The sequence below is a fragment of the Emys orbicularis genome, chromosome 16 (genome assembly GCF_028017835.1).
Source record: "Emys orbicularis isolate rEmyOrb1 chromosome 16, rEmyOrb1.hap1, whole genome shotgun sequence".
NCBI classification, from domain to species: domain Eukaryota; kingdom Metazoa; phylum Chordata; order Testudines; family Emydidae; genus Emys; species Emys orbicularis.
Genome location: NC_088698.1, coordinates 31,127,097 through 31,153,108, shown reverse-complemented (window position 1 = coordinate 31,153,108; position 26,012 = coordinate 31,127,097). Strand labels below are relative to the sequence as shown.

Below are 26,012 nucleotides of genomic sequence, written 5' to 3'. Positions count from 1 at the left end.
TAGGTGATCTGCTTACCAGAAGGCCAATATTTCAGTGGTTCCTCAGGAGCCTTTGGAGTTGGAAAGAGCAGGGGGGGTGGGGTCCCAGGAAAGTACATTTTCATGGTATGGAGTCTGGGCTCCACGTTAGATTGTTTAGGGCCCCTGGAAAAGGACCTCCATGAATGTGGCGCATTGAAAAGTCCCCCTCTTTAACTGCCCCTTCTCCAGGCAAGGTGAGGGCTGCTTCCCACTTCTCCATTCGGATATGAGAGAGAGAGGGGCCTGGACCCTCCCACGTCCCAGTGATGGGGCCATGTCTAAACCAAAGCTAGAAGGGGCCTCTTGTCCAGAACCAGGACTGGGTCCAGTGCTTGTATTTGCACCCAAAAAGCTGGGGCCTTGCCTTTGTAATGGGCTTGAATTTAATTTCACAGACCGACTTGTCGCCTGTGTGTTTTGTTTTATTCTAAGGAGAGGTTCAGATTCCCACTTTCCCCATGTGTCCCTGAAAAGCCTTATTCTTATTTCTGTAACTCCGCTCTCGGACAAGCTGAAAACACTACCCGGCTCACACAGTGCAGGACTGGAAACAGGATTTAAAAATTGGGTATGACCAACAAAAACCTACTTCCTGTCTGGCTAGCATGCTGAGCATCCCACTCAGTGTCTTTGCTCTACTGTTACATACGTCTTTGACTCGGAGCTGGTCTTCCACTATGTTCACACTCAGCAATGGCCGAACACAGCTCATCAGCTGCCACCATGACCAGTCCTTCACCACGTGGAACACCGCCAGATTCTTCTGGATGCACCGAATGGCTAAGCGCTGAATCTGAAATTAGAGCATCAAAACCAATGGCACTCGTCCAGCAATGACATCAGTCTCACTACATTATAGCGAGAGATGAGCAAAAGCTCCAGATGAGTGCTAAAACGGAGCGCTTCACCAGAATCGAAACAGGGCATGGCAATGTGCTGCTTCCAGCACAGACAAGGCCGAAGAGCTTGGTATTAAAGAAAATATGAAAGATGTTACCAACTAACATCAATATGTGGCTTTGGGAACGAATTGTTCATTTCCCAAGCTGCACAGGACTGCATTGCTTGACTTCAGAAAGTCAATACACATGGCCCTGAGCTGTGGTTTGACTGGCCTGTGCCTAATTGCTCAGTTATGTTTCATTTGGCTTTGCAAGATTTAGCTTGAAAATTAGAATGTACAAATTAAAAATGAATCCTGCAAACTTTTTAAATACAGTGAGCTGTGTGTCTGTGTGTGCATGCGTTTCGAGAGGCTGTTATTAATGTTACACAAGACCCAGGAATTCTGAAATATCGGGGCCAGCACCCTTAATTAGCCTGGGGCTGCTCACGGTGCTATTCAACAGGAGTACAGGGTTCCTAGTATGGCCCATGATTAATGGGCAGACGTTTGTTCCATCTCCTATTCAATACGATCATTTCAAGCTTTTCCAGCTGTATTGACAATGTCCTGCCTGGGGACATGAGGCCTCTCTCCTGCCCAGGGTGACTTAGGGCAAGAGGAGAGAATACAGGAACGCCCAGCCCATTCGTGCAGCAGCAGAGCCACGGGTCACCTCCGGCCCAGCTGGGTTCTCCCAAAGAAGTGGGCGACCCCTATCGCATCGCTGAGGCAAAGGAGCACAGGAGGGCAGTTACCTTTAATCTCTTGAATTTCTGGCGGGAGAGGAAGCCCTTGCAAGCTGCCTGGAGCAGAATCATGTTCTGGGATATCAGCTTCTCCCGCTGCTTCTCCAGCCTAGAGACTACGCCCGGCTTCAGGAAAACCTGGGGGCAACGGATGGAAATCAATCCCCACCGGAAATGTGGCCTCTCACCAGCATTTGTCCAGAAGGAAATAAGAGCTGCTCTTTTAACCGTGGCTTAGTGACCACCTCTGCTAAAGCCAAAGGCCATATTCTGGCTTCTGATCTCTGCCCGCCAGCCTTCCGCTGAGATCAGCAGGAGCCCCACACGCGTCTCCAGACTCTGGCCCTATGTCTGTAACAATTAATGGTCCATATTTGGAGGGTGGAAAGAGTCCCCCCTCTGCCCAGGGCTGCTGTGCCATGGTACTGCCGTCATGTCCCCCCAGCACAAGGGGGGAGCATCAGCAGTGAACCCCTCAGAGCTGAGCATGCTGTAGCCGTGCTCATGTCCTGATGGCCCCCCAGGGCCCAGCAAATCCTCACCCTAGATGGATGCTGTCTGAAGGAAGCACAAGCTATGTTTTTTCAGTAATTAAGAATGGGTGCCCATCCCCACCCACTTCGAGGCACTATTCTTGCTCTCTCCAGACACAGCATCTCCACCACTGTCACTAGGGCATCTCTGGCAACTCTGGCTCCGGGAGCCTGAATGGACCCCATTGTATTCAACTTGCAGGTCACTCACTGTTTCTACGGTTTACTGCGTCCTCTCTTTCACGGGTGCATGCCCTAACTCCTATTCAAAGCTGCATGTTGTTGAGACATTGACCATGGATCTTTGGTCATTACCTACTTTATGGGCAGATGACACTGGACTCTCTGTTGCAAAATGCATCTGCATATGCACGAAGTGGTAACATAGGAAGACACGTACCAACGTAGGTCAGGAAGAAACCAAAGAAACGATGTCATTTACTTTACCTGAGCGTGTTACAAACATGCCTCAAACAACATAGACTGTGCTGATGTATTTGTATTTTGAAAGATCAATAGAAGGCTAAATTCAGAGATCCTGTTCCACCCCTTAGTCAAGCAAAACGCTCAGTGCTTTAACCAATATGATTTAAATACTCCATATTACCCTTTTTATATTGAAAACGAATTATTAAAATAAAACTGTATTTGTGAGCCTTATAATATAATTGAAATCTATATTTTAAAAGAACCAAAACGGTATAAGAGAGCATTTCCAAGAAAACTGGCTTTCTTGAGATAATGCTCTGATTGCTTCACCCCTATTTGATTGTCTCATTAATGGCTATATTAACTTCACAATCCAGTACAAAATCAATGTTCAGAGTGATGACAATACTAACTCCTATATAACAAGATTTGACTGGTGCTGCTATCATGCTATTGATAAAATAAGAGGGATTCATAGAAGAGATAATTGCAAACTATTGTATGCAGGATGAAAGAAAGTTATTCTGCTCCCTAGAATAATTCAATGAATTCTTTTTTTCTCTGTAGCATCCCCGAGACAGAGGCAGCAGTGTATATATAATTAATTTCTCTTTGCAATTAGCTTTAAGTTTGAACGTGTTACTGTGGCAACTATTCATCCGGAAATGTCCTGCTTGTAGGATCTTAATGGCTTGATGTATAGATCACATCGGGTAACATTTCCAGAAGTGACTGAGTGAGTTAGGAGCCTAAGTCTCATTGATTTCCATCGGGACTTAGGTTCCTAGGTTACAACATGGAAGCAAGAAAAATGTCTTTCGCTGTATTAGGTCACTAGGGGATAGGTTCTGAATCTAAAGTGCTCCTGGTCACAAGCCTGGATTTTACACACTTACGACACAAGGACTGTGGACAACATACCTGACTGTGTCCCACTGCTACACTTTTCTTTTCCAGATCAAGTACCTGGAAGAGCTCTTCTATTGCCTGTAGAGAAAGAGCACATTAAGGAATGGACTGGTGAATTCATTGACCACAGAGACCTGGTTTGACTTGTATTGAAACAACAAGGGAATTGGTATATACTATACTCTTCGGGCCGAATCAGACCTGAGTTACCCTCCACTAAAACTGACAGAGAGCTGCCATTTATAACAGGCCTACAGTGTAGTGCTGAGGGGAGGCGGGTGGCCAGATTAATGGTGTAGTCTACAAGGCGCACGGTTTTGGTGCATAAGCACTAGAGGACAACCACAGTGTCCCACATGAGGGATGCTGAGCACCCACAATCCCTTCTGATATCCAGGGGTGCTTAGCTCCTTTTAGGATTGCCCCAAAAGGATGGGTCCCCTCCTGCTCGCCACAACGCAAACAGGTGTTTTGCCTTTGAATCAGGGAGAGCAGAATCAACTCCTTAGTGGTTTGAGCCTGGAGATGCTCAGAGCCCTTCAGGACTGGTCCTTAGAAGCGAAGAGCTGAATGTTCCCCATCAAAGTACAGCACAACTGCACATAAGAGAAAGCGAGACCCAGAACTACAGCCCACTCTAGCCCTGGGCGACTTGAAATGATTCCGTTAGACGCACCCCTGCCCCACCGTGCAAATACCAAAGAGGGAATTCTTCCGTAGGTCTCTGGCAAGGATGCATTTTAAACAAGTTTTTATTTTAAAATTGAACCTGTCAGAAAAATAATTGTTAGTTCTTTGCAAAAAAAAGCCTAACGGTCTCACAGCGACTTAGCAGATGGATTTCATGCCCTCACCCCTGCTGGGCTTTGGCTTCACAGACTTGCAAAACGTTTATTAAAAATATTTCCAAAGCAATGAAAGCAGAAATGACCCCCGTACACAGTGCACAAGGTACGTGCCCTTTTCTTTCCCATTACCTTGCAGCTAAGGCTATGCTGAGGAATCACAACCATGCTGTTATTACCGAGGAGAGCTGTGCCTCTACAGTATAATGCATCAAACAATACATGTCCCTGTCCAGGTAAAAAATAAGCAGTCTGGTTTTAGGCATTTTTACTCCCCACGTCTGCTCACATTACTTATTAATCATAAGGTACAAGAATTAGAAGAGCAGTAACTGAACTTATTTTAGGTTTAGGGCTTCCACTATGAAAATCATAACACGGCGGGTTGGAGAATTTTTACAAATCCAAGCTAGTCTTGTCAAAGAGAAGACGGTGTCTCATTACAGATGAAATGTATAGAAATTAATGCCATGCAAAGCTTGGTGGGCTGGGTTTATGAGATTTCAGGAAAAACTCCCCCCACCTCCCATTTCCATTCAGTTTGGGGTTTAAACAAATGCCAAACCTCAATGTAGAACGCAGCCCAAACAACTGAGTTTTGTATGATTTCACCCCAAAACTCAAAGGGTTTGATTTTCAGCTGTGATGACCAACCTGGGCTCCCAGTGACTTCTAATGGATTTATGACTATTTCTAATAAACAGGCCAAGTTTGCTCAGGCTCATGTACTTTAACAAATCCTGCAGTGAACCTAGCTCACAATTTGGGTTTGTAACAAACCCTCAACCCAGGAGGCTTCAGTGGTTTGGAATTTGGTGGTGAAAATGTCATTTGAATCCAGTGAGAACATGCTAGTGTGTCTCATGAGTTCTGCAAACATCCCAGTAACGGGGCACCCACAAGCCACTATTTCTGTACTGCCTTCTGTGATGTGCAGTCAGGAGATGAGGGATGTGTCTCAGTACTTTATACTTCTTTTTAATCAGAAACCCTTCCCATATGGATGTTCCCTAAAAAGTGAAAGAAAGGCCCCCCACACTGCTCACAAAGGGCCATTATAGATGGGCTTTCCTGGATCGTGTCTCTGAGTTCCTTTGACATGAAATGAGAATTGATAACTGATTCCACTTCCACTCCCCGGACAGCAGAAAGACCAAAGCAAGAAAGGCGCCGCTGAAGTTGACTTCTGTAATACCGAGGCAAGGTAAGACAAGGCTACTCAGCAGCCTCGGAGGGAGAGAGCTATTTGAAAATATCATGGGATGGAGTTCTGCACTGTCTTACAAGGTGTTTTCAGGTTTTTGTTGCTTTCTGCCGTACAAAAAGGCGCCTTGACATGCTGGCAATTGGAAAATGTGACATATTCTTCAGAGAGAAAGCAGGAGGGCTTTCAGAGGCTAGATTGACAGCTTTTAATTATAGTCTTTAGAAGAACGCTCCAAGGACACTTATCTCTTTGTTTACCGAAAGCCTACACATTTAGGAAGAGCTGCAGGGAGTCTGAGGAGACAGCTCCATATTTCTCACAAATCCCATAAAAAGAGGAGGATGGAGGATTTTCTGGATAGTGCAGCTCACAGCACCACTCAATAATACCCATGTTCGCTTATTATCAAAAGCATGGAACTCAGATGCTCTGGTCTTTGAGTCAAGATAATAAACTAGTGAAAAACAAAGGGCCAAAAAAACATAGTACACATCCTGATGAGGATGAATATGATCTAAAAGAAGGGCTGCTTGAAAACCCCAGACCTCCGGGAGTTTTTACTATAAAACCTCCAGTAAAACAACATTCCACATAAAACCTTCCCAGAATAGTCTCCTTCCTTGTTTAAATTCAGACAGGCACCCCTCTGTCACTAGGGATACATTTGTATGAGAAATATTTAAAAGCCACAGCATGATATGTGACCTCTCTGGAGCGCTCCATAGCCTTCTAGTATACAGGGCTGGCATTAAAGACTGGTTGAAGACAAACCAACATCACTGAGAATCTGGTTCCCAAATTATAAAAAATACAAAAGTCACACCTTTGGCTCACTCCTTTGAAATGCTCTGCAATCTGCAAGATCACAGAACAAAGCCAAGGTTTCATCAGTCATCCATGAAAACGTCAAAAGCCTATAAAAATGGCTATTGATTTAATTCAGGCACCATTATAACATTCTGAACTGAAATGAATCCAGCAGTAAAGTTATTTAAAAAGAACAAGAAGAGCAGAGAGAGAGTATAAAGGCTCAAGCAGGGCCACCCAGAGGATTCAGGGGGCGTGGGGCAAAGCGGGGAAGCTGCGGCACTTGTACTCACCCGGCGGCGGTCCGGGTCTTCGGCGGCGGGGGGCCCTTCAGTCTCTCCACGTCTTCGGCAGCACTGAAGGGCCCCCTGCCGCCGAAGACCCGGACCGCTGCCGGGCCAGGGCTCGAGGGGCCCCTGTGGGGCCCGGGGTCTGGGGCAAATTGCCCCACTTGGCCTCCCCTCTGGGCGGCCCTGGGCTCAAGCAGCTGAGGGCCTCAGGAGTTCGGATCCAACACGACACCAATCTGTAATGATTCTGTGACTACACAGTCTCTCATTCAGGTTGTGAGCAGAAGAGGGTATTGAAAGATCTGACAGAGTGCTTATTGGAGAACTACAAGAGAGCATTCCCAGATAAGCTACAGGGAACCTAAACTTGTTATGCTGGGTTTATCATGGGTGGAAGTTGCTCTTTGTCTATAGATCTCTCCATATTTTACTCCAGTCTTCCAGGGTCTAGTTGACAATGAAAATACTCAGATGGATTTCAGTGGACATGGGATCAGAGCCTGACTTGCATACACAGGACAAAACATATCTTTCTATTAGGAGCAGAAATGGTCCTTCAGAGATACAAGTGACCTTGAATCGAAACCATGAGCTGCAGAAAAACCCGCCAATATGGGAACCGGAGAACCCACCGAGGTCAAAGGTCGAATCCGAACTGCTAATTTCCTTGAGGCACCACCAGAAGTCAATACAATTTGTGCTGCTAAATCACGTAGGCAATTTTGAAAATCCCACCCAACATCCATGATGACATCACTAGTTAATCCTAACACCTTTCCTGCAGGTACTGCTCAGTATTTCAAAGAGCTTTCACAATTGTTACAGATATAAAAGCCTGGTTAATTCTCAGTGATGCCCCCTTGCCTTCAGTCATAACATATCCTGTATTTTCAATACCTCTTCTCTAGCATAACTGGCAAAAAATATTATCTTGCCTCACTGAAGATTTCATATCAGTACTTAACTGACACTTCTTCTGAGGCCTTGCAGATTTATGTGGGACTACTATATGTGCCATCATTTTTCATTCACATATAAAAAATGAGAGCATCTTATCGACCTAGCGTGTATGTGAGTGCTCACACGGGCTTGTGTGTGTGTGAGATCCTATATTTGTTAAGACAACGTGTCAAAGTCTAACAAATCCATTCCAGCATGGAGTTTTGTTGAAATCTGCATTGCTTTGATCTATCTGTATTGAGTTCTGTGAAGAGCTAAGCAGATTTGCCCATGAAAGCCTGACATAAGCTTTCTGGGGGGTGTCAGACCCACTATGTAATGCAATTAGATACCGTATTATTCATTTCTGAGTATGCAACAATGCAAATTCTCATGTGGAGCCAGGATGTATAAAATCTATGAGAAAAGAAAGAGTGCACGTTTTCTTTGGTGCTAGCTTCCGAGTGTTCCGGGTGATTCTCTGAAGTACACATCCTTGCTTTAAATCCATAAGTGATTATTAACTTTGGCCAAGCGTGAGAGTCAGAATGTCTAAGACTGTCAGCGCTTTGAGCCAGTGACTGTCTTGTCTTCTGTATCTGCACAGCACGTAGTGCAACAGGGACCCAGCCTGGGCAACTCTTCTAGGAGCAACAAGGAGTCCGGTGGCACCTTAAAGACTTAGAGATTTATTTGGGCATAAGGTCACTTAAGGTTTTTTACCCACGAAAGCTTATGCCCAAATAAATCTGTTAGTCTTTAAGGTGCCACCAGACTCCTTGTTGTTTTTGTGGATACAGACTAACACAGCTACCCCCTGATACTCTTCTAGGAGCTTCAGTACAACAAATACATACAGAACCAATAACAATAATCTTCATAACAGCAGGATGGGACAGTGAGGGCCAGAGACTGCCTGGGGGGAACTGTGCCTGGGAATTGATAACCTAGAGCTGAGTGAATACTGTACTATAGGTAGAGCTGGGCAAAGTTTTTTGTACAAAACATTTTTTCAGAGAAAAACATAGATTAGGTGACCCCCAAACGTTCTGCAAATTTATGTTGGTTTCACCTAATTGTTTCAGTAAATATAAATGCCAAAAAAATCAAAATGATTTTTTGATTCAAAATTTCCTTATTTAAAAAACAATACACATGATTCAAAATGCTCCAAACCCAACCAAAATGTTTAATTCAACCCAAAACAGTTTTTTTAAATTTCAACACAACTTTTTTCCCCCATTTTTTTTTAATTGCCAATGCAATTTGGTTATTTGCCACGCTCTAGTTACTGCATGGTGGGAGTGTTTTAGAGGTGGAATCAAAATACACATTTATACTGCAAAGGCCCAATGCTGCGCTCCCTAATCAATGATAAAACTCCCATTAACTTCAGTTTGGGAAGGATTGGATCGTACAGAGAGAGTGTGCACACTGAACTCAAGAATAAAGAAAAACCTCTCTTCTCCTCCAGTGGCTGAGTTAATGCAGCTAATTGCAGCTTAATGCAGACTTCCTATAACACAATGTCATTACAGCCAGCACCAGGGAGGATGAATTTTCCCAATCCCCTGCTTACACTCTGCTGACTCGTCAGCCTCTGTCTTCTTACAGCATTTAATAACAATATTGACCATTTCCAGCCGTCAAACTTGTCTGATAAAATCCTGAGGTCTGAACTGACTTTGCACACTGACAGTTTGCACAACAGAGCACATCTATGTATAATTTATCTCCTATCGGCCTGTCCAGACTTTGAATATTTATCAGCTTTTTCATAACAAGTTACATTCCCTCGCCCCCCATTTTCACTCAAAATCTATGTGGGAGCAAATAAACCAGTAGGTTTTATTCCTAAGCATCCTTCTCCTTTTACACTTCTTAGGGGAAGGGAAGGAGTAGGTTGGAGCTGGGATTTTCATAGGCTCCTAAGACAGTTTGGCTCCCAACTGCCCCAGAATTTCAATGGGCTTTGAGCACATCCTTGGAAATCCCTATCCTCGACTGATAAGCCGCTCTGGTTATGCAGAGAGCTGCAGCTTCACTTTTCTGCTATGTTTATTGCACGTGGTCACAGGCTGACCTTGTTTCATCATTTTCCATCAGATCAGACCCCGGCCCCATCCCATAACACTCATGAAACTGATGAACCCCATGAGAAGTGTCTTGGTGAAGTCTTTGCTACACAAAAGGCAAGTGCGTGACTGACATGGCCATTAATGAGAAGAAATGGAGAGAGATGTTGATGATTAAATTATCCACCTTCCCTTCTATAAACGCTGCCTTATTTTCTTCTCAGACACCCCCAGCTGGAGGAAATCTATGGGTGACTCCCTCTCTGTGTTGGGTGAAGGCAGAGGGAAAGGGAGCCAGTCACAGTGGCCAGGCCCAACCACTGCAGGGAGAATGGGAATCTGGGGTGATTCGTCACCGCGCTAAAGAGACAGGCGGTGCTACCCTCAGTCAATACAACACTCCTGCACAGGCCAGGCTGGGGAGGTGGATGGAGGAAGCATCACCTCAATGAAGCTTGTGCAGCTGTAGTTTCTATGGCTCTCTCAATATAATCTCGGAGGCAGTTGTGGGTTTCTTCACAGGTAATCAGAGCCCGCTCTTTGGCTGAGGGCTAACGAAACAAGTCCCTCTGCACTCAGGGGTTCCCTGACAGTGACCCTTTAAGCTTAGGTTTGGCAGACAAACTGCTGCCGCTGCTACTGGGAGCTTTGGTCTGCCCCCTCTGCCCGCTCCATGTTGAGGCTGTTTGCTGGCAAGCTGAGACCATCCATTCACCCACCCACCCACCCGTTTCACCTTCCACAGAGCGTATGGAACCCGCTGTACAAAATAAAGTTACACTGTAATGTAAGGGGACTGCAGCCCAGACCACTGCAGAATAGGGGACCAGCCAGCCCCCCACGAGCAGGACTTTTAAATCAGTTTACACTACTCTCTGGTATTTAAGGAGGAACAAAGCAAGTTTCATTTCCAAGTTGGTTTCTCCAAGGCCTCTCCACTGTGCAATAACGGGGCAAATGCTGATAGCGTGACCAGGACTCAGATTGTCTATTGCATTTGTGAAAACCCAATTCTAGTGAGGAGAAGCACTGGGACTAGCCAGGATCCTTGCTGCTGTTCCAGTCAAGTTCAGACAGATGCTAAAGTACTCAGGTCACTACACCCTCATTAACCAAAGGGAAGGATGAAGCCAAGAAGAATGGAGAGCTGTCCTCCACGAGCCAGAGAGGGCAATTTAATCCCCATCTCTGCATTGCGCCACGTGAAACATGCCAGAGCCTTGCCCGGAGTATCTAGATCTCAGTGCACGAAAGCAGCATGAACTCAGGCGCTCTTCTCCCCATGATTAATCCTCAGCTGAGAACTACAGGGGTCAATTAGAACGTCTCAGGCTTCTGAGATGAATACTCTGGCTGAATCAATGGCTGGCTAAGAGGAAGCTAGCAGATGAATCTTGGTTCCTTTGCTACTGTGCCCATGGTTTGTCAAACTCAGCCACGCCCCAGTGATGCCAGCACCAGCCCATATGCAGCCTCTGCACGTTTTGTTTATGAATACTGGGCTCTGACGGCTCATTGCCTGAACAACCCATGGGTTGGGTCTGCAGATCCATGGGCCTATCGCTTCACTCGCAGTGTTGCCAGCTCTTGTGACTTTATAGTCAGTCTCGCTGTATTTGGTGTTTTCTTAAAGCCCCAGCTCCTGCAGTCAAGTCCTTACTTGAGAATCTCAGCTTTCATCTGTGTAATAAAAGCAGCTCCCAGCCCTGGTGGCGGCAGAGAGAAGATTGAACACATTCGCGAGTACAGCTGAAAGGCTCAGAAGCTAGGAGAGAAATAACAAGAAGCCCAAATAGACTCTTTTTTCAACCTTGTGAATGAATGCTTGCAGCTGGGAACGCTGCCTGAGAGCGGATCTGGCTGCAGGTCACTCCCTCCCCAGCAACACACTGTGGGCAATCCACGCACCTTATTCTCATCTGGTATTTCATATGCTGAGGTGTATTTCTTCATCACTGGCTGAGCCAGCACCTGGAAGCGGCGTCGGAACTGAGTCAGCACCATGCGATCCACGTAACCTGGGAGAGACAGAGAGGAGTAGGGTACAGATTTCAGAGTGGGGTGCTGCACGTTAGCTAATTAGTGAATCAGAATGGGGGCAAGTCCATCGATCTCTACGGAGAGCAAATTCTCCTCCTCCCGGGGTGACAGGTTATGCTGGGGTGGCTGGTGGAGAACAACATAACTTTCTTTCTGTTTTACAAAAAGCCTTCCAAAAAGCAGAGAGAGAGAGAGAGAGAGAGGGGAGGGCAGGGGTGAACATGCTAGTGCAAGGGATTGAAATGGTAAGAGAGAAAGCAAGGCCTGGGGATGCTCCCCATGAAGCAAGGCTGGGTGACAAGAAGGGACATGGGCTTGCGAGCATGTTATGTTATCTCGGCACCACAACCTCTCGATGGAGTGACAGCGAAGATTGCTCACCTTCTATCTACAGATGGATAGACCTTATTGTCCATTTAAAAAGGCAGTGACAACCTTACTGCCAGCTACTAACGAGACCTGTATGGCCCCTATTGCTGGGGCATCTCTGCACCTCACAATCTATCTGTGAGGTGGGAACGTATGATGCTAGTCCCCCTTCTACAGGGAAATTGAGGCACAGAGAATATAAGTGGTTTCCCCAAAGTCACAGAGGAAGCCTTTGACAGAGCAGGGAAATAGCCCTGGGTCTCCTGAGTGCCAGGTCAGTGCCCTAAACTCTGGGTCATCCTTCCTCCTTAGTGCACAGAAGCCATAGCCCTGGAGAGGCAGGCTGGCCTTGTGGTTAACCTTCTGCACCGGGACTCAGGAGAGCTGCGTTTATTCTGAGCTCTGCCACAAATGATCTGCCCTCAGACAAGTCACTGAATCTCTCTGTGCCTCTGTCCCGCCACGCATTAGGTGGGGACTGATCAGAGCTTCTCTCTCCCCCATTTTGTCAGTCTCGTCTGTTTGACTGTAAGCTCACAGGACCAGGGACTGTTTCTTTCTAGGTGTGTATACAACACCTAGCACAACAGGGCCCTGGTGTCATGTGGGACCTCTAGGTATTATCATAATACAAACCATCTTCACCCAACCAAATCTACACTCCGTGGCTGGGCTAACATGACGAGGTGCCAATTTAAAATATACGCAAAAGCTTTTCACTGTGCTGTATTGGCCGAGAGAGAGAGAGTGTAACGGAGTCCCAGCTCCTGATCTGTCACCCAGCAGGTCAGCCTGCCATCTCGGCTGTGAATATGTCCCCGTGGCAGCTCCCGGCTCATTCTGCGTGATGTCAAAGCCAGCAAAGCAGTAATCAGTAAGGCACCAAAGTAGGAATAATTTCTCTTTGTTCCTGATTGTCCCAAATGCTCACACTCGCTCTCACAAGTGCTTTCGAATCCAGTTATATTTATTATTAACAAGCAGGAGACAGGCATCCGCACAGCTTGCAGAGCCAGGCTTTATTCAGCATCAGAAACTCTCCACCTCGCCCAATAATTCTAACAAACACGTACCCGGAGCAGTGACTAATATCCTTCAAATCGTCTCTGGGTTCTGCTGTCCACACCTCTGTGGCTAAAGACACTGCAGTGGTTTGTAAGTCAATAACACTGCCTGGCTTGTGGGGAGAGATGATTATCCCTGGACACCTCACGTCTAGACCACTGCGAGGTTCCTCACCTGTGCCCAGCTCTCAAGGCCATGCCCAAACGACGTCTAACGCAGCCCATGGCCCCCCACCTTGTGGGCACAGCAAGGCACCAAGAAGATAGACGGTCTATGCTCTGTGCTCCCCACTGCCAGGCATTTCATTGCCAGGGGAAGCTCTACAATGCACTAAATAGCCTGGGCCCCCAACTGTCCCTGCCCATTTAGCCCCCACCATGGCAACTGCTCTTGGAGGGGGCACTTTGGCTGGTTAACGCTAGATGAGTCAGAAGAAGCAGGGGACTCACTCAGCAACAGTTACTTGCCCCTGGAATCCAGACCCACCGGAAGCCAGTCCAGGCACATTCTAGGTGAGATGAAAGATGCACCCAGATAAATAGAACGGTCACCAGAACTGAGTGGAAGTTGGTCTCAGCACCATGCAGCCTCAAAACTGGGACAATCTACACAGTTCCCGGCTCTTTAGCGGCTCCCCTTGGTAAACTGCCTTGCGTTGTGTGGGAAATGTTTGCAAGCCTTCTGGGTGGCAGTTCTTGCAGGCACTGGCCGAGGAGCAGAGCCAAGGGAGTGCCGGTTTTGATGTGTGGATGGAATTGGCAATTTTTGTGCCTTGGTTCTGACTGTTTAAATGACAGGAGATCCAAGTGCTAGGGAATGTCAGGGATATCCGATTTTTAATGTAAAGGCTCAATAAGGAGAGCTCTGAACAGGCAGAGCCTGGCCTGATTTACGTTTCCCTTTGAAACATTTGTGTTGCCAACTGCTCAGCTGGGAGCATGTCATGCTCATCCATCTCAGCGGGGAAATAAAGGAAAGGCAGCCATTAGGACTGACGAGGTTATGCACAATTCAGCGGGCGCAGCTCCACGACTGTAAACTGGCAGAGGGGACGGCAGCTCCTGAGAAGGCAGAACTGCAGTCGGGGGGCTGGAGAGGTCCTGAAGAACCTCAGCCTGGGGTGAAGGAGCTAGAAACCATGGTAAATCCACCTCTTTCCCATGGCCAAAGCAAAAGACAAGTGGGCAATCACTGCGCTGTGACAGACGAAGACAGGACATGCTGAGAAGAGGCTAGTCAGGAGCTAGTAGTTTAGCAGCCCTCCATGTATTAGTAACTGCATACTTGAGCTGCTTTGCAGTACAGCGGCTAAGGGAGGGTGGGACAAACACATGCTAAAAAACTATAGCGCAGCGTAGGCTTGCCATACCAATCCTGTACAGGCGTAATGCATCTAATAGCTGGGCCCCAGACAACTGAACTCTCAGGGTTGGTACGTCCAAAGTCAGCTCTACTTCTCCTGTGATGCAGGGCTGGGAGGGCTTCCCTTCTGCGCCATCTGCTCCCACTCTTGGAACAAGACAATGGACAAAGTGTATCTGGGATCGTTTTACCAGGTTTGCGAGAGCATCCTGTGGTATAAATAAAAGATAAATTAGATGAGTCTGAGTTGGGGACTGAAGTAACAGAAGAACAGGAATTCCCTTTCCACCTCTTGATGGGTTTTTCAGCCACATACAAGGAGTTTCTTCAAATAACTAGGAATCAGAAACTGAACTGGCCAATGGAGAAAAATGGCACCAAATCAGTGTCACTGTTTGAGTGAACTGTCAGCTGTGTGGGGCAGGAGCTGTCAGTTACAGTGTTTGTACAATGCCCAGTGCAATAGAGACAACGAGCCAGCTGAGGCATCAGACGGCTCTCATGACATAAGCAGCAACAGGCTCTCTGGTATAAAGGCACTTTGACCCACCCCTTACGATACGTGAGGGTATCAAGACAACTCTGTTACTCACCATCTGAAGTTTGATCTGAGCACACACAGATTTCTTCTTCACAGCTGCCAAGCTGCTGGTGAAGGTCTTCCTCACACAACCAGTACGCTGCAAAGCTTGCTGGGAATTTCCCTCCAGACCTGCCACTGATCGGCAAATCAGGGGCATTTTGGACCGAGGCAGAAACAGCTTCTTCAGAGCATCTCTGTCAGAAATGAAACAGTGAAATAAACCAGCCACGGTCACAAATGGACTGATTGATAAGATCACAGAGATGCCGCAATAATGGCCCAAAGGTGAATGGAAAATCTTTTCCTTTCAACTTACTGCAAAACGGAATAAAAACCATGATTGTGCACTGGCTAGCACACTGCTAAGGAAAGTGTTTGGATACTGTAGCTTCCTTACCTATGGCGAAGCTGCCACATTGCGTTATCATTGTCTGAAATGCAGTATTTCCTGGAATGATGTGCCAAGAACCTGAGTTTCCTTCTGGATGTTTAACCAGGAATTGTATCCCAGCACATATGCTAGAGGCAAGCACTGGGACCAGGTACTGAAAGAATAGGGTATCTCAACAGCACACTTCCCCCTCCCCTAGAAACTGAGTCTTTTCTACTCCAGGTAAAGGGAGTGTGTCACAGGGCTCACATCGAACACAGCCTACGTAAGACAAACCTGGCTGTGAACAGAGAATCTCTGTCTCTCATCCATAGTGGATAATGGCCATTAACCTCCTCACTGAAATGAACCCCAAACACAGTGAGCTGAAGGTGGCTTAATAGCGGGTTAAAGTTACTGCCTATGTAAGGACATGAATAACTATTTGATTATATATGTGCCAGGGTGCTAGAGGAAACAATACAAATCCCAGTGGTTTTGAGACAGAAGGAATGGTGCTAGTCATGTGACGCCTGGTGTCTGACACAGCCCCGTGTGTAGTAGCTGCTCCCGGTGGCCCTAGGAATCTGGGGATGTTCACACTCATCCATTCTCTACATTAGTGGGGACTGGTGCTGAATAGCATTAGTGTCACCTTCGAATCAATCACCCTTGGTCAGGGGCAGCCAGGGAGACCAAGATCCATTCCTGGAAAGGATGTTTGCACTTTGAAACTGCTGTTGAAGACACTAATGACCTGAGCTCACAGTGGGGACTCAGGCTGGGACTTAGAAAGGGCCCAAAGAGAGTCAGATGCCCAAGTCCCACTGAATTTCATTGTAATGCCGAAATCCGAGCCTGGGCACTCAGTTTGGGCCAAAGACCAATGGGAGTTTTGCCTGAGTGAGGACTGCAGGATCTTGAAATGCTCTGAATAATAAATATAACATAAACTAGATCATATCATATATAATCAAAATGATGTCGAAATGAAGCATTTCAATCTTATTGAAACAAAACTTTTCAACCTCATTGAAATGAAACATTTTGATAGCTTCCCTTTGAAAATGTAGGTGAAACTGAAACGTTCCCATGAAACAAACCCATTTCATTGAATCAGCATGTTCTGATGGAAAACTTGTGACCAGCTCTATACACAATGTCTATTCATTCTGTATTGTATGTCAACCAAATTAATGGGCCCAGCTGCTGATTAATCATAGGTGTTTGATGTTATTGCAGACTACCAATGAGTGAACCTCAAATCATTCGGCACCTGTTTCTCCAGCCTTACCCAAATGATCAGACTTTCTGCAAGACTGGGTCAAACAAATGCCATTTCTGCTGGCTTTGCAGCATTTTCATGTCTGATCCCAGCTGGACTCCAACAACAAAATACAATAGCAATAGTGCTGACGTTACATTCTGCTTTTCATGTTTGAAGCACTTGAGAAACCCGAAGGGACCAATTCTGCACCTATTATTCACACCAAATAGCGCTTGCCTGAGGAGTCCCATTGAAGATAATGGGTACTTCTCACTCTGATTAAGGGTTGCGGAATCAGGACCTAAACTCGAGAATACTCAAAATACCCCAGGGAGCTGGGTAAGGGAGAGTATTACCAGCCCCCTTTCACAGATGGGGACACTAAAACAGAGAAGTGAAGTGACTTGCCCACCATGGTCAAAGAGGAGTAAATATCACAGCCAAGATGATAACTCAGAAACTGCTGGCTGCCCCTCCAGTGCTCAGACCATGAGATCCTGCCCCTCTCTCCCCTAAATAATGTCAGGAAAGGCAACCAAACTTTCACAAACTTCTGCCAAGTTTGGCTCTGAGTTTGGGGTGAGGTTTCAGGAAGGGAGAGAGAGCTCTTGGATGACCCAAACCAGTTTGTGCATTGCTGCTACCAACTGCTGTGATTCGCTCTTGGGACTTGTGTAAATGACTGCACGCCCTTCATAATTCTGGTTTCTTAGTAAAAATTCACACTTGATCCATTATGAAACCATGGAACGGTGATTCCTGATGTGACGAAAGAGGAACTGAAATCTGTTCTCTATAGCACGAAGCAGCCGTGGAGACAGGTGGTTTAACTGTGGCAGACATTCCATTAAGCTATCCCCGACTTCAGGAAGGATTATGCAACTAGGGCAATTATTTTCCTTAACTTCTCTGGGACTGAGCTAGGCTGAAGCTGCTCTCAAAACAGCCAGTGAGGATGGCCTGCCAACCACTTCGGAGTATCGTTATAAATGCTACAAAAGGTATAATTTCCACTTTATGATCCCCAGTTGGTTCAAAAAATACCCATAAAAGTCTTAGGCTTAATAAAAGATGGGAGAAAAAACCACATGCAGAATTTCCTGCCTCCAAAATGGAATCGCTTTCCCCTCCATTAACTTTGCTTTAGCCCCAGAGAAAAGTTTTACAACTTCCAGTCCCAGTTAAAACACTTTGTTTCATTAAGGAGGGATGTTATCCCAGAGCAGTTCTCATTGGCGACGTTTATTATTGCCAGTGCTGCAGTGACAGAGAGCGCGCTGCGGATGTACCCTGCTTCCTAGCTCTGATTTACCTTGTCACAAGATGCCCTGCTTGAGCTATCTGCTTCTCTACTGCACACTGACCAGGACGTCTGCTCCTGATACTTACATTTTGGATTGCTGCAGGACTTGAATGGAGTTTTGGGCTGACAGGTTCAGCTTGGCTTTATTCATCCAGCCAGTGAGGTCGTAGCGAACGGGATCTTTGCCCAGTTGGTGGAAGATCTCAAACTGCAGCATCTGCTCACACTTGCGAAGGAAGCCTTCCTCTGGAATGTCGATACACCAGCAAGCAGAGGTTATTCAAGGTCAATGGGGTGAAGTCAGCAAAGCTGCACAAACAGGGGGCCTATTGTCCAGCTAATATGAATGGGGTTTCTATGGGCTGTGTCCATTAGCACAAATTTGAGGTAGCCCGGTATAGTAAGAGACCCTGCAGCGTTAGGCTTGTGAAGGGTGGCACTGACATAACAACTAACGTATATTGCACCTCCTTTATGTACCGGAAGCTGCACCTGTCCAAGAGAAGCAGGGGCAGAGACTCTGTCTGCAGGTTGTACATTCCTGTATCCCTGACCTTGGAATGGAACCTCTGTCCTGCGCCCCTCCCAACTCCTGTCCCAGCAGAGAAGGTAGCCAGATTAGTGAAGAGCAATGTCATACGGATGCACATTAAATTAAAATACTCAAACAGGTACCGCACTGGCCTTTCCCATGGTGCAATTCTGCTGACTTCTGGAAAACGATAGAGCTAGAAAGCAGCTGTGAAGCCTGAAAAAACTCAGCCACCTGTGCCATTCTCCATCCCTGCATGCTGCTGCCTTTCCTTAGGGCATAGATGCCCAGGCATAGCCCCTGCTGCCAATGTGGCCCCAACCAACCCAGCAGACAGGGAGGTGGAGATGCTCACAGGGCCGGTTCCAGGCACCAGCGCAGGAAGCAGGTGCTTGGGGCGGCCAATGGAAAGGGGTGGCACATCTGGGTCTTCAGCAGCAATTCGGCAGCGGGTCCCTCAGTCCCTCTCAGAGGGAAGGACCGGCCGCCGAATTGCCTCTGAAGAACGAAGCGGCGCGGTAGAGCTGCCGCCGAAGTGCCGCCGATCGCGGCTTTTTCTTTTTTTTTTTCTTCGCCACTTGGAGCGGCAAAAAAGCTGTAGCCGGCCCTGCTCACAGTCTCACCCTTGTTGCCTGGGCAGACTCCAGCTTCCTGTCTATTTATAAATGGTGCCTGTTGCACATATTATATAAAAGGTCTTTTCTCTGGGTCACTCAGGTTAGCAGCACTAAGGTTTCTTTACGCCGTGCACACTGCAGAGACGACAGCGTTTATGGGCCTGCTCCTCAGTTCACATGAACCAGCCCAGCTCCTCTGACTTCAATGCCAACTCACACCAGCTGCGGCTTGGGCTCTATACGTTTAAGTTTGCTTCCTGGATTTTAAGTTATTTTGGAGCTGGGTCTGAAACACTATTGGTCTTGTTCCCACCTTCAAAGGTGCTGCTGTCAGAGGCGCATGCTGCAGCTAACCTAAGGAATCCAGCAGGCTGCTGTGTGGGAACGAAAACGATTTTCTCAGCAGTGTTGATATTTGTCACAAACTCTTCTACCACCGTTGACCTGGGCAGTTTCACAAGATGAGAATGTTGGGAATTTTTCAGTCTAGTTGTCCGGGTTAGCACTGTCAGACTGTTCCACACTGTAGGACTGGGTGACTACAGATGTCCTGAACACACGGTAATCCTTTCTATACTTGACCTACCCAGAAATAATTTGGGTATTGCGTCTGTAACTGGCTTTCCTTTAGATGCACCATCACTCGGACACCAACCGTAATCATTTCATTTGACTCTAGTCTGCTCCAGCTCCCCTGGAAGTGAATGGCAAAGCATCCACTGATTAGAGTAAATGCATTTAGCTGGCACTGTACATCTGCTCACACAAAACTTCCTCTCCAGTTCCACTGCTGAGGATTTATTCAATGATGCAAAGATAAATACTGTACATGCATCGAAACCAGGAACTTCCATGAAAGTCAAGCCCAGCCCATCCCATGTCCACTAGAGAGCACCAGGAATGCCCCTGCAGCCTGGCAAGCTGGCTGCTCAGCCGGGATGGAGAGATTGTTGGTTCCCATGTATGGATGAGATGTTAGGCCAGGCAGTACAGCATTAAGAAGTTATATGTTGAGTCCAAAATGCTATCTCAGTAGCTTCACAGGCTTTTAGGGCCACTTTGTCAGAGACTACGACGGGTGAGCCCACAAAAATGCATGTGCACCCACAAAACCCAACCCCACATAAAGAGGTGCCTGCTTCTACTCACTAATGTGTGTGTTGTGAGCTCAGTGGGTCTATGTGCTTTTTTGTGGCTCCCCCTTTACACCCTCCTTTGTAAATATGGACCTTTGGTTGATAGTTGCTATTCATCGTATTCAGGAGATGCAAAGGCAGAAAGCTACGGTTTGATCAAGTGCAGCAAGAGGCCCCTGAAGAGGTTATAGCACCAATTGGAGAAAGGCTAGAATGAGACTCCGAGGCCTCCATTCCTCTCCGTGCCTTTTCACAGGGTACTTTCAAGGACTCATTCTGACACCAAATGCCCAAAGATCTGGCAGAAAGCTGAGAGGACGGGGGAAGGGTGTACTGCACGTAACAGCCACTGAACCAGAGTGCCTCCCCGTGGCTCAACGATGGTCTTCCCCCAGATAAAATGCTGTGAGTCACATTTGCTTGCAGTAGCCAACAGAGTCAGACCCAGGCTGAGCCCGGCCCTTTGCTGCCAAGAAACGATCACCACCCCTGGACCCCAAGCAGAGTGCAGCCCACTGAGGCATTTGATTTGCCAGATGATTTCTGAACCTTTCCAAGCCCAAGGGAGGTGCCAACGGAGGGGCAGCGCCCATCGCCTCTGCAGATTTTACAAGCAGAGTCCCCTTGTTCCTTACCCTCACTCTCTGTGCCCTTCTTGGCAAAGTACGAGCACAGGCGGTTGAGCACCACGCTGTCGCTGGAGCCCGGAATCAGAACCTCCTCGTCCAGGATCCAGAGCAAGCCCTTGGGCTCTTCCGCCTGGCCCCCAGGCGGCACCTGCAGCTGGTAAAATGATACAACCCATCAGAACATCTCCCACGTGGAGTGAAGAGGGCAGTGGAGGCAAGCGGAGATGCGAGCTCAGCTGGCCCTGTTAAATGAGGCATTACATTACCCTCTAGTGATGGCTCTTCGGTCACTTATGTAAAATGAGTTCGGATTATGTATCCATGTCCCCAAAAACTCAGCAGGCACTAATGAGCTCCTCTGCTCAGTCTGTTTGCTGTCTCAGGCCAACAACTGACCGGACCATCGGGACTGAGGTCCCTGTGAAGTTTGATCACAGTGTCCATCCAGGTGAAGGCTGAGGAGCATGGACCAGGTAGTGTGTGTGGGGAAGCAGGCACTGCTGCCACTCATGCTGGATGTGCTCTAGGGACAACCAGATATTTCATTCTCTGTAGCAGTTATTTGGGCCCTTCACTAGCACTAGCCCATAGCTTTAAAAAAACAGCCGCAGGGAACATAGCGTGAAACGTTAAGAACCTAACTGCAGCCTTTGCTCCAACCCCCCCCCCCAGTCACCATTCCGTTCCTGTCACCCCAATGTCAGCGCACCTCACGTTAGCGCATTGCCGTTGTCCACTGCGAAAGGGAGACTAATCCTCGTGAAATGCAAGATCCATAACCAGCAGCATTCCCAGCACTTACTCCCTTCCCCGCCAGCGTGGAGATGGACAGAGAGCAACCAGCTGTTGCTACTGCTTCCCGGCCGTGTTACCTGTGAGGAGTTCTGATCGATGACAGACACCGTGGCCATCGGAGAGAGTTCTGGCAGATCAAAAGGCACCTCGACATTTTCCTGGAAAACATTAGTGAGAAGTTTGCTTCCTTGGGGAGCTGACATTTGAAATCCAAGAGGAAATAAACTTGCAAGAAGAAAAACTGTGTCTGCTCCTTCTCCCCCCTTGCTGAGTGACAGCCTGAAGTTGGCTGATCAAAGCTCCTGTATCAGAAATCTTTGAACTGACTGCACTGGCAAAGCCTCAGCTGACATGACTGGGTAATTCTGTCACACTGAGGGTGCTCACAAGGCTTCTGCAGTGGTTTGGGTGAATGTCAGAGAAGTTGCATAAATAATGGATGTGATAATAAAGGAGGACTTAACAAGGAAGCATCTTGAAAACAATCAATTATTTAATTTGCAGCTTGCAGGCTTTTTATTGTTTTTATTCAGTTTTCCTCTCGAGCTGAGAATTCTAAGTCAACAAGCCCATGTTACCAGGTGCCTGTTTCTACAGCTGTTAACTTTCTCAGCCTCACTGCCCCACATAGACACGAGCCAGCCATTCATTACTGACAGCGTCTTCCTTGTGCTACATCACTGGATTATGCCGCTCCCCAAAGGGGATTTCAGCACTTCTGAAAAACATCATTTTACACACATGCTTTGACTTTGTGCAGCTAATGTAACCATTTCACGCTCAGGGCAGCCGTGAGTTAAGTGGCTCCTGGCCCCAGCAGCAGATGAATCAGGTGTTTTCTGCAGAATTCACAGTTTTAACGTCTTTCCATGCGAATTGAGTGAGGCAGCTGACTGCGGTTTCAGATACGGGACCTGCACCCACACATTGAGATGGAACCAGTTCAAATGCGGGGTCCCAGTTTTAAATGGACACTGAAAACACAGGCTGATATCAAGACAAATTGTGCCTGAGCATTGTGAGTGAGGCAAGTAACTCCAATATTAAAATGCAGATTAATTTTTGACTTGCTGCAATTGTTTGTGGATTTTACATCAACTTGTTTCCTAGATAATTGAACATTTTCTTTTATTTTCTCTACCTGGCACACAGGGGTACAAAGACAAGTGCTCAGCTATGTCACTAGCAGGGCCTCCTCAAGCCACCTCCAGTGTGACAAAGCTACTCAAAGGGAAGTCCAAGCCAGTGATGAAATCTAATGGGATTTCTATTGGGACCACAAGGAGCTGATGGGGAAGGAGTACCAGACAAACAAGGTGGGAAGGGGACATTGCTTAAGACTTCAATCTCCATTCAGATTTTGGGATGCGTTAGCAGTACTTCTCTCATTAAAAGCCAGTGTTTAAAAAGCCATGGACACTGGCTGATATGCAGCAAGTGGAACAGCAGTTCAGATCCTAGAGAGGGTCAGAGCAGGGGCCTCACCTCCCTGTACCTCTCCAGCTCGGACATGAACGTTCTCTTGTAGAACAGGGCCTGCAGCTGCTCATGCACATAGTTGTGACAAAGTTCTTCAAAAGTAGCTGCTCGCTCCTTCTTCTGGTGTCGAGGGTTGTGGAAACCAGGGGTGTCCACCACCATGATGGAAGCCATGGAGAGGTGACTGGATGAAAAAGACCTGAGAAAACACAGTAAAAATAGTGTGGAAGCTTTAGACAAGAACATATCTGAGTCCTATTTGGTTAATTGAAATTATTTCCTTCCCCAACTGTAAATATTCTTTCCTCCTGTAACTATCATTCCAGGAGGCACTTTTAATCATTACAGTCCTACGACCCTAAGCAATAATAACACCACATTTAATATCTCAACAATGCCTAGTTGGTTGGCATATGTTTGTGTCTTTAAAACAGAGTGCTAATAACCACATAGCTACTGATATTTTCCTGTCCTTTAGAATTTGAACTTTATCCAAGTCCTCCTTGTTTTATTTATTACTGGTGACTGCTTCCAGCCTAGAACAGAAGATCTGGCATAGCTTGTTCCTGACCTGGACTAATAAACTTTTCACGGATGATGGGATGAGATGCCTCTTCTTAGGCAGCATACCTGAAATATGGAGTCCTCAGACCTAAGTCGTCTTAACTTTGCGTGGCAGAACTGGTCCTAAAGATGGTTAATTGATCCACATTGACTATGTTAATGGCAGTTTTAAGTTCCAAAGTATCGACTGTAGGAAAATAAAGAGTGTGATATTGCTACTGTGGAAGAATACTGGGGAAATGATTGAGGAAATGTATAACCGCAAACGCGGAATGCAGCAAGTATGTTCTGAGGGAGAGACATACTGTAGGTCGCTGGGAGAGAAACCATCTTTCCAACAACTTCTTCCAAGTTTTGTTTCCATCCATGTCAAATACTTCAGATAAAAATAACTGTGGGAACATGACCTGGAGAAAGCTCTGTGGTTTTTTCAAATATCTATTTCTGAAAAGGTTGAGTTACTCTGCTCTCCTTCAGATGCATTGTTTTATGTCGTTTCCCATCTCGTCCTCCCGTGGCATGATACAACACGATTTGTAGAGCTGCACATTCTGCACATAGGTGAGATGTAAGAGCATGTACTTCTGTCAGATGGCAAATGCCAACTGAAGAAAATTGCTGAAAATAATTGGAGGGAAAAATGCTAGGCATTAGCGTCCCAAAATCTCCCTGAAAAATACAAGTTTGCAGGAAGAAACAAAAGTATTTTTAGAATTCACTTAAACAATTTCCTATCAGCACCTTCCCCTAGCACCACTGACATGTCCTGTGATTCTGAAATTATAGTACAAGTTGAAAGTGATTTAAATTCATGGTACCTCATCAACTCAGTGAGAGTCAGCAACATTTTTTTGACTGCACTGAAACATATGTTTTCCACTGTGACATACTGTATCATTGTTGGAATGGCTTAAAAGGCTTTGATGGGCTGGCTTGAAAAATAAAAACAAGTGAAACAAAGCTGGTGTTAAAGGGAACGGAGGAATACAAGACACATTCTCTGAGCTAATGCTTCATTATTCAGGATTTTAGACAGCCAGCAGCATTTTGCTCTTCCATGAGATCTCAGAGAATCATCTTTGGACAGGCTGAAATAAATCAGAAGCAACAATCTGGAGTATTTCCAATCACAGGATTGAATCTAGATTCTGGATTTGACAACTTGAGCTGTAAATCAGAATGAAAAACAAAGAGACTTCCATGGCCTGATTCTTTTCTCTATTGTCTTGACTAGAGTTGGCCTTGATTTACCCCAGGATAAGAAAGAGAGGAACCAGTTCCCAGGATTCCTTCTTTTATAGCAGCTGCAGCATCGCTGCTGAGAAGCAAGTGGGAGATGGGATGGTGCAACTGGGGTTTCCAGGCCAGAAGGCAGCATTAGAACTGTTAGAAGCACCAGAAAGAGGCTGATTAAATGTCCAGTAATCATCAGCCGCTTTTGGAGTTTGGATACAAACTCTATAATTCTTAACAGCTAGCTCACAGCTCACAGTCAAGCTTTTTATTAGAGAATGAATCCTACCAAGCAATCTGTATGGCTCAATCTTTGATTTCACAACCAGTTTATGACTCTGTACATACTGGTAACCTTGATTTCAATCCTGCAAAGTCACAACGATTATTAATAAGTAAACAAGCCAGTTCTCAACACCGCAGTGCTCCAGTGACTGTGTGGTCTACAGGGAAATAAGGCGAGTGGAACTAATGAGGGGAACAGGCCCATCTGACTGTGGGGAATACTTCACCTCAGCAGAAAATGTGCTAATTGGATATTCCAGTCTCCAAGATGCACACTGGATATAAGAAACAGAACGGAATGTATTTTTGTCATAGAAAAAACGAATCTGATTACCATCCTCTGGCTACCAAAATCCACATAAACATGACCATCAAAGAGGAGATTTCACATCCCCGGGATTAGGAAGGTTTGGAAGGCTTTGAACTAAAGGTAGGTATGAGTATGGGTAAACTGGTAAAATCTTAATTTTAATTTCATGTCACTTGTAAAATACTCAGTTCCGTAAGCCGTGGTTTGTGATATTGACAACTTGCACTTTCAGTTTTAATAAAATGAAATATTTTAAAATAGAAAGGATGCAATGTAGCTAAAAAGGGCAAACAATCTACAAAGTGGGACTCATAAGGGGGCTTCTGGAGGCAACACAAGAGCCTGAAGTCAAAGCTGGTTTCCCGTAGTACGAAGAAAAGGAGTTC

At 46.4% G+C, this 26,012-nt stretch overlaps 1 protein-coding gene across 1 annotated transcript in view; it reads right to left on the bottom strand.

The window, feature by feature from the left end:
* MYO18B (myosin XVIIIB) overlaps positions 1 to 26,012 on the bottom strand; it is a 186,471-nt gene that overhangs the window by 100,338 nt on the left and 60,121 nt on the right. The window contains exons 14-23 of the mRNA XM_065417569.1: positions 23,241 to 23,433; positions 21,833 to 21,913; positions 20,967 to 21,114; positions 18,133 to 18,292; positions 15,117 to 15,300; positions 14,531 to 14,732; positions 11,596 to 11,705; positions 3,537 to 3,602; positions 1,663 to 1,791; positions 671 to 814 (exon numbers count right to left, since the gene is read on the bottom strand). Of these exons, the coding sequence (XP_065273641.1) occupies positions 671 to 814; positions 1,663 to 1,791; positions 3,537 to 3,602; positions 11,596 to 11,705; positions 14,531 to 14,732; positions 15,117 to 15,300; positions 18,133 to 18,292; positions 20,967 to 21,114; positions 21,833 to 21,913; positions 23,241 to 23,433 (1,417 nt within the window). The remainder of the gene's footprint in view (positions 1 to 670; positions 815 to 1,662; positions 1,792 to 3,536; positions 3,603 to 11,595; positions 11,706 to 14,530; positions 14,733 to 15,116; positions 15,301 to 18,132; positions 18,293 to 20,966; positions 21,115 to 21,832; positions 21,914 to 23,240; positions 23,434 to 26,012) is intronic.